The sequence below is a fragment of the Coffea eugenioides genome, unplaced genomic scaffold (genome assembly GCF_003713205.1).
Source record: "Coffea eugenioides isolate CCC68of unplaced genomic scaffold, Ceug_1.0 ScVebR1_180;HRSCAF=731, whole genome shotgun sequence".
In the NCBI taxonomy this organism is placed as follows: Eukaryota; Viridiplantae; Streptophyta; class Magnoliopsida; order Gentianales; family Rubiaceae; genus Coffea; species Coffea eugenioides.
This window is the reverse complement of record NW_020862238.1, coordinates 242731-251312: the sequence shown is the minus strand read 5'-3', so window position 1 is coordinate 251312 and position 8582 is coordinate 242731. Positions and strand designations below refer to the sequence as shown.

Genomic DNA, 8582 nt, shown 5'->3' with positions numbered 1-8582 from the left:
ATGGAGGTGAGTGACCCCAAACTATTGTTAAAGCTTCTTATGAAATGTTTCTTGCATTATTTACTCGACTTCATATCATGCGTGCTTGCATGTGAGTTCATGACATGTTTTGGCTGGAAATGAGTACTTGGGGAGTCTTGTGCTGAACACCAACGTCTCCTCCGTTTGTTTATGTTCATGTTTATCTGGAGCTCAAGAAGGGGCTCCCTCTTCATGTTAATGTTAATGTTAAATGATCTATTTGAGCGTTGGGTGTTCAAGTGCTATGATTTCCCTGGCTCACGAGAGCACTAAACGAACATTTGATCTCTGAATCATGACATCATCGAAATGATCGAAATGCAACATTGTGAAATATATTTGTTTAATGATTTTACTGGTTACTCGCAGAGCTTCTAGCTCACCCCAAAAATATTTTATTCCCCTCCACAGGGCTCAAGGCGAAGGAAGGACTTGTAGTACTTGTGCACGTGACTGGATGGCCTATGTTTTGTACAATTTGGATTTGGAAATCATTTTATGTATAGTTGGGAATTATTTCCGCTTTGCTTATGACATGTAATTTTTGGAGAATTTGATGTATATTGGAGATTTATATTGTAATATTTGAGGTTTATTCTTGTAATCTGTTTGAGGAATGTAGTGAACGACTGAGTCCCGGCGAGAGCCGGGCAGGCGGCCCGCCAAACCCTCTGGTTCGCCTTAGGAGGAGGTGGGCCTGTCACAGAATCAACCTTGATTCTCGGCTGAAGATAAGAAGGAGAGGATGAAGTTTTCTTGCTCTCAACTCTCCTCTCTCTCGGCTCCAACATGAAGTGAAGAATGTGCAATTGGCTCTCGGTTAAGCTAAATGGAAACAAGAAGGAAATGAATTTGTTTTGACTTGGTCAAAATTTGTGGCTGGTCTAAAGGTCATTCCCTCTCCTCTCTCGGCTGAAATCACATGACTTGGTCAATTTTTGTAGGTCATTTTGTATAATTTTTCTCTTGGTAAAAAATGAAGGCAAGGAGCTAGACTAAAGAAAATTTTTAGTCAAAATGTTTTGTGGTTGAGCAAGATATCTTACACTAATTGTGGGTGCATTCAAGTCGTCTAATCACATGAAATGAGCAAACATGGAAAGTAAATAATATCATGCAAATTGCAACACGTTCGAATATTAGATGAAATTATAGATGATAAAAATAATTGTCGGGCTCTCACACAATTCATTGGGCATTCCCTCACAAAATCTTGACTTTCATGTGAACAAAATATGATAATGAAAAACTGGTGCAAGATGAAATTTTCAATAGAGGAAGGAATATCTCACAGAGAAGAATTTTTGCCTAACCATGAGTATTGCCAGTCATTGTATTACTCAAAATAGGTAGAGAATAGAAGCAAGCAACTAATAAACTCTTTTGTCACTTTTCAAATGATTCTCTTGTACTACTCACAAGAATTTCTTTTGTATGCATTGAAATTTCTATTATCCTAATAAGTCAACAAATTATAAGCCTAGTTGAACCAGATGTAACTTAACCCTAGCTATCAGTCATTTTTTTATTTCAAAAATGAGACATTCATGGTCACCTATATTCAAATCATGCCCAATTCACTGGGCATTCCCTCTTTCTTTTTTCTTTCCCCGAAATCCCATCCTAAATAATGTGTGTATTTTCTAAACAGTGTGTAAATTTTTTTAGTTCATAGCCAGTACATCTAACAAAAGAATACGAGTACAATAAGGGATAAAGTTTCTTACCAATGTTAACCCTAAAATTGCCAACTATTGTAGGAACCTAAACCCTTGAATTATATAGTTTTTCCGCCACTGTGTGGGCCTTTTTTGGGAGGAATTTAGGCAGCTATTCCATGATGAGACGAGCATTTGGCCAAGATCTGAGGAGGTTTTAGGGAGTTGTCCTCTCTACTATCTCAAAGTAGTGTGGGTCTTTTGGAGTGACTTCAGAAATTAGCACACAAGGGGAAAGGGTTTTCAGATATCTATTTTGATATTATTGATAAAAGAACATTCTATTAATAATTTGGGTGGGACAAATTTTTACTGTGCAAACGCCATTCGAGGACGGTGATTGATATATTTTCATAATTTTTGTTTTTCTTTTTATTGTTGCTAAATAAAACGTTACCGTCTTGCATCCTTCTTCTTACCTTGCAATGTGACTGTTTTTTTGCCACTGATTCCCTCAAAAGTTCCCGGACGGTAGATGGCCGTCCACCGTTCAGGCCCCCTGTCCGTGTAATGGTACCCATTTTCAGTCTATCCTCTAATACTAAAAGTACAGCTGGCCAGCACAGCAGGCGCCTGGCAGTTGGTTTGATTACAAGTTCACAACAGTATTCTAATACATTAGTTACTATAAGTGACGCCGGAACAGGTTATTACAAAACCAAAGTTCAGTTTTCTCAATCAGCCCCTAATCTTTTCCCTTAAATTTGACTTATCAATTCTATCTTCTCTCTTTAGCTTCCCTCTTCTTTTTCATGATCCTGCATTTACGTTACAAAATTGTAGCTGGAGCCCTGCATAGCTCTTGCATGCTGAGAAGTTAACAATTGCAGCACAACTGAAAGTTACCACTGCAATATCCTGACAATGACATCATGGCGAATTTCATCTCAAGTACAGAGTATTAGAATAAAACCTTATGTTTAGGCAATCTAAAAGTTTATCAGGAGACAGAATCAGAGTAATATATTCTAATAACACCTACAGTAAAACTTGCGCTTATAGAAAAGCTAAATTGTTTTTGTGTCTCTCGTTTCCTATATCCATCATTGGATAATTAATCAAAACTGTAACAGATAGACCACCAAAAATTCTACAGCAAAAGTTCTCTGAAAAAGGGCGTTGAAGCAAAAGCAACAATTAATTAATCCTGCTTGTTTCGTGCTTCTCTTGCTCGGTGTCTGAGCTCAGCATTCTTCCATCTCACAATCAAGTAACATAGTGAGAAAAGGGTGTTTACCTACAAAAAGGGCAGGATCATGATGCAGTTCAGAAGTCAGGGAAGCAGCGTTACGAGGGGAGAGAGAGAGAGAGAGACTTACCAATACTACAATTGCAACAACCAGAAGAGGTCCAGACCAGAGTACTGAGAGAAAGAGTCCATGTGAGTCAAAATAATTCTGGGTTGCAAAGCTTTTCCAGTTGTTAGCTAAGATGCTATTCAGCCACTCAGCTAGATATACTCCTGCCACTAAATCAATGGTACTCTTTTTCAGTGTTACTTTCGTGCAGGTAATCCTAAAACAAAGTGTGAAATTTCAGATAAAATATGAAACGTGCACATTCACAGGCAAATTTTGACAGGCTGCTTCCATTGCTGGGCATTTCAGGAGGCATACACTAAAGATGGACTCTGCAACATCATTACTGGAAGTTTCCACACGTTACTTTCTTCTGTCCATAACTTTCAACAGACTCTCATACTAAAATTCTCTCTGTAACTTCCTCAGCAAATCAACAAAATCTATTAGTATCACTTGTTTAGCAAGTCAACATAGCTCATTCTTATTTGTCATGTGTCCTGCTCTAGTCCACCTAGACAGAACACTGATGAAAGGCTAACAAGTGATGTGAATGATGTCTGTATGCACAACAATCTAATTGAAACACGGCTAATATATCAGCAAGGCTAGGCCTGCTAAGACTGAGATCACTGCATCAGTTAGACAGACAGTTTAGATCAACAACCCAAAAAATAAAAGCTTAAAAGCATGTTAAGTTAAGCAAGTTTCAGCGACTTTATGTCCCGTTCCCCCAACCCAAAAAGCAAATGTTTCCTTCCGTTTCCTTTTCTATGAAAACACAAACCAGCTAAATGTCGTCATATGTTGTTCAAGTCTGTTATCTAGTGCCAACCTATCTTTGTTATTCTTATCCATTTACAGGCTCGTTTGAAAAACTTTATAAGTTATGCAACAAACCAAACTATTAAACAATCAGCTTTTGCTTTTTCCCCTCTCAAGCTTCCCTGCTAAACCATAAGATTTTCCATGAAGTTGACTTTCTACAAGTTCAGGTTCTTTGGCAGGATTTAACGCCAGTACTACTAATCTCGTTAAGTATTCCATCCAATAGGTAGGAAGTTGCAGTACATGAACGTTGCACGTACATATCACAGTAATCATAAACTTTGCCAATCGAACAAGGTTCCTGAAGATACAAGATTACGTTTAGGTATTTGGCTAAAGATGAGAAAGTGACCTTAAAATCAACTACCTCGGTTATCTCTTCCAGCTTTATGTCTGCCATGAACTATAATATTATCAATGCATAGCCCAAAGAAAATTTTCAATGCATATGAGCGAAATAAATTATATTAACATTTAATAATCTGGCCGCCTCAACTGGCTCAACCAGGAACCAACTCAATCAGATCTCGCTGTCCATTGACCATCCCACAACTGCATAATAATCATAGGAACCGCTCAACCTGGGTGACCTGGCCACTCTTCTGTCTTAACAATCGAACTGGAGGATTCCTCAGATACAGTCAAATCCTAATCAATTTTGAAACTTTGGCACAAGCAAGCTTAAACTCATGGTAAAACATCAAGCTTGAATAGGCTATTCCTCTTCGATGCTCATGAGAACACTTCTATTACAGGTACCTATTCACTTCTTTTCCACAAAAAATCCAATATCAGGAAAAAAAAAGGAAAGAAAACCTTAAAGCACCAAACTTTCTCAAGAAACAAAGTAATGTCTACACAACTGGCCGATCCTTTAACTGGGAGAAGCTCATTTAATTTTTTTTTTCATTTTTCTTTTTTAACTTTCAAGAAGCTCGAGTGAGAGAAGTTCAAAAGTCATTGAAGGAAGCAGTGTGAGAGCAAAAGTGGAACTTCGAAAACATCCAAGCACATACAAGAGTACATTGTAACAAACATAAACAGAATATGAATGAAAGGGACAACTTCATGTCCCTTGGCCTATTATATAGCTCCTTTGTGATATATTACTATGCAGCTTTTGTGTTAGATTAACAATCATGAAACAAAAAAGTGCTCATTTTGTTGGCTTTTACCATGCATGCATCTTTTTAGTTGCTTTTTCTTCTCCTGTGAGCGATTGCATACATAAAGCAGAGATTCCCAGAGGTGACTAAAAGCAGAAGTTACAATTTGAGAACTGTAGTCTTGCTTTCCCCTAACTTTTAGCATTAAGTATTTCAATCATCATACAGAATAGATAAATAATAAGTAAATGACAGCAAATTTTGTCACTCCATTTTTTCTATAATGGCAATCCACTCTATTTTTTTTTCCCTTTTCTTTTCTTAGACCCAAATGCCCCTCATTCAGTACTCCTCCTTCGTCCAATATATTTACTAGCCATGAGCTATTCCTTAACCAGAGAGTCAGAGACCTTCATTCCTCTCCATAGAAACGTACTTAATATGCCATATCTCTTCCATGACCGATCACAGGCCCTTTCGTCTATCTTCAACGATCTAACTTGATTTTCTCACCAATACATGTCCTTACCACACAACTCAGCCGATGAATTCTCACCTTGGGTTTGGAACATGTGGCAGCTCTTCTGAGTCACGATTTTTCACCATTCTTCACTGATTCACAATCAATTAACCTACGGCTCCAACCACTTGAAGGATATCATTTGCTTTAGTAGCATAAAGTGGGTTTGATCATTTTTTCTTGTAGGCTTCAGATTTGGCTGATGGGTAAGATAGATTAGATGGTGCTAAAATCCATCTGGTGAAGTTCTCTAACTAGATATTAGACATAAACACATGAAAGCATAGGTAATTCAGACTTGCAATCTGTTGAAACACGTCATTAAGGGAGATAAATGAACAGCTATCGTTAACTGTTGAACGAAGGTTGTCATCAGGAAACCTACATGCAAGAAGGAACAAGCACATCTGAAAATTAATATTCCTCCTTGAAATGATTGCCACTAGGAAGAGCACAGCATGGAAAGCAACTAGGCATATCAACCATGGCTCCTGCAGAGAGATACACACACACAAATGTCAATCAATAAGGATATCATACATACAGCAATGAAATTATCTTAGATCCAACACATGTCAAACAAGGTGAAATGAAACAAGAAATTAAAGGAAAGAATATGGGAGATGAATATGGACATTGATTGGTTAATAAAAATGAGCAGACACTCAAATCACTACCAATAACTAGACATTTTTTAAACCTGGTCAGCTAGCTTGAGTGGTGCAAACTAATATTTAAGGCCTACCAAAGCTCTTGTTGACTTTCTAGCTATAAGTAACAAAGGCAAAGATCCTTGACTCCTCTTTTTTCTTTCCCATGACTAACAATTTCATAACCTATAATTGGTGGAGCCAGACAAAATCCAAACAGGTGCACTTAAAGGAATGAATTTAACTCCAAAATAACATGAAGCCAAAAGACTGAAGCCTAGTTATCCCATTGCCCCTTGTGGACCAACTGATTATTAATAGACTAAAGCATGAAAAGTATTTTAATCATGCAGATGCAAATATATCTTACCATTACCTTATCAGTAAAACCGCCTTTAACATACTGACTCGACTTAGAAAACATTGAATTAGAGGTGTTGTCCTAACCAGATTGACAACTAACAATTTTATTTTCCAATTTAAATTTCAAGTTATGCCTGAGTCTTTTATTCTGATTACGAAGCCTTAACATCAGGTTGACTACATTGACTCAAGATCTTGATAAGAAGAAACCACTGCTACACTTTTAAATTTTTCATCATCAGAACAAAGATCGAAGAAGAGAAAGGAAGATCTCACACCTGGTGAAATGAAAAAAAAAAATGGAGAATTTAAATAATTCTATTTTGCACTATTTCACCAAATGAGAAACAACGAACAGTTAATTGTGCCTGAACTCAATGATGTAAACTGATTGAAGCAGAAGAAAAAAACATTTAAATGCCTAAAACTTACAGTCACCAGTGCGAAACCTAATATTTGGACTCAAACTCATTAAAGCGAGATCCAAGAGCACCAAATTGGTATCCATTCCCTTTTACTATTTCTCCTGGTTATTTTCACCTGTATTATTCCACACAAATTTCTCAAAGATACGTTGTTACACTGAATTAAAAAGCACTGATACCAATGCTCCAAATCAAAACATTTTCTTAAACCTAACAGCTGGAAAAACTCGAAGTCCTGATTTACTAGCCTGCCAACCGAGTCCAAAATATGGGCTATAATGAAACAGATTACAACCGAAAAAACACAGCAATGAATGAAAAGCTATATATCCCATCAATAAGTAACACAGTATTGAATAATGTGATGAGGGAAAATATTAAAAGCAAAGACAAATCAATTAGCCCCGAAGACATTGTGTACTACAATCTGAAACAATCAACCCTTTTTAAAATTCAATGAAGAAATTAAGAATGCCACCAAAAAAAAACACAGGGAAAAAAATGAAAAATCCTCCTCTCGAAACGTCATACCAGTCCAACACTTGAGGAAAAATAGGGCTAAACAAATACAAGGATTTGATGCCAAAAATTAAGAGAAAAATTGAAACAATGCAAGTTAGTACCCTCCAGTCAATGGCATGGAAGAATCCCATAAAGTTGTTATAGGCAGGAGTTAAACTGGAGCGCAATTCGGCGGTGAGTTTCTCAACCAGATCTGCCATTTGGTCCTTGTGGGCATTCAGTGCTGATGTTAGTTCTTCCATCTTCCGTTTATCTTTCTGGAGTCTCCGGTTGATCTTTCAACTCTTTCGTTCGTTGGAAGACAAGCAGAGCTTTATTGTAGTATTTTCTGAGTGAAATTCTGGAAGTCTCAATTTCGAAGCAAGTCTCTCTGTTTATTATTTTCCTTGTTTAACAGATTCGAGGAGGAGTTACTACTGAGTGTATTGTCGCTTCGTAATTTTTTTTTTACTTCTCCTTCGGGTTATTTACAATTATTCCCTTAAGTTATGTCTTAGTTTTCACTTTATCCCCTAACATGTAATTTTTATTACCTCTTCATTATTGTGACTTTTCATTTATCCTTTTCCCCTCTTTTATTTCCTTTTCCCTTCCTTCCTTCTTCTCTCTTCCATCATTCCCAATAGAAAGATGTATTGCATTTCGAGAGTTTGTAATTGCATTTCTAGATGAAACTTTAAAAGGCATCAAATGCTAATTTCGATCTTTTGTAAGATGCCATGTGTCACAAATTGCAATTAATAATTATTAATCAGGTCACAAATTCATCTTGTGAATTTTCTTGAGAATAAAATGAGAAACTAAAATGAAAAGGGGAACAAACAAAAGAATTGAAAGGTTAGAAAAATGATATTTTGGGGAATTACTTTGAATATTTCGTAATCATTTGAGGAGAAGGTAAATCTCTACAATTCTTCTTTTTTAGTTTCAATCACTAAGATGAAGTTTCTTCTGAGAAAGAGTAGGGGTGGCAATCAAGTCATAAACGGGTTGGCAAATCGATTTGAGATCCGGGTGTAATAAGGAACCTACTAACCAGAACATGACCTACCAACCTGCAAACGGGTCAAGATACCTGACCTATACCTAAAATTTTCGGATTGTAGTTTCGCACTGTAGTTGACGGGTCAA

General features: G+C 36.8%; 1 protein-coding gene across 1 annotated transcript; it reads right to left on the bottom strand.

Annotated features, from left to right (window-relative positions):
• Positions 1-2555: 2555 nt before the first annotated feature.
• On the bottom strand, positions 2556-7814 carry LOC113755881 (transmembrane protein 18-like). Its single transcript, XM_027299744.1, has 4 exons — positions 7553-7814; positions 5877-5982; positions 3059-3207; positions 2556-2976 (listed from the first exon to the last, which is right to left on the bottom strand). The coding sequence occupies exons 1-4, from the start codon at positions 7691-7693 to the stop codon at positions 2881-2883; spliced, it is 492 nt and encodes a 163-aa protein (XP_027155545.1). The 5' UTR covers positions 7694-7814; the 3' UTR covers positions 2556-2880.
• Between the last annotated feature and the right edge of the window lie 768 nt (positions 7815-8582).

Excerpts from the sequence above, each read along its gene's own strand:
- LOC113755881 (XM_027299744.1), bottom strand. The coding sequence starts at position 7,693 with ATGGAAGAACTAACATCAGCACTGAATGCCCACAAGGACCAAATGGCA. Across the intron at positions 5,983-7,552 it reads TCCATGCCATTGACTGGAGG|GAGCCATGGTTGATATGCCT; the intron begins GTACTAACTTGC and ends ATCTCTCTGCAG. Across the intron at positions 3,208-5,876 it reads GTGCTTGTTCCTTCTTGCAT|TGGCAGGAGTATATCTAGCT; the intron begins GTAGGTTTCCTG and ends CCATTGATTTAG.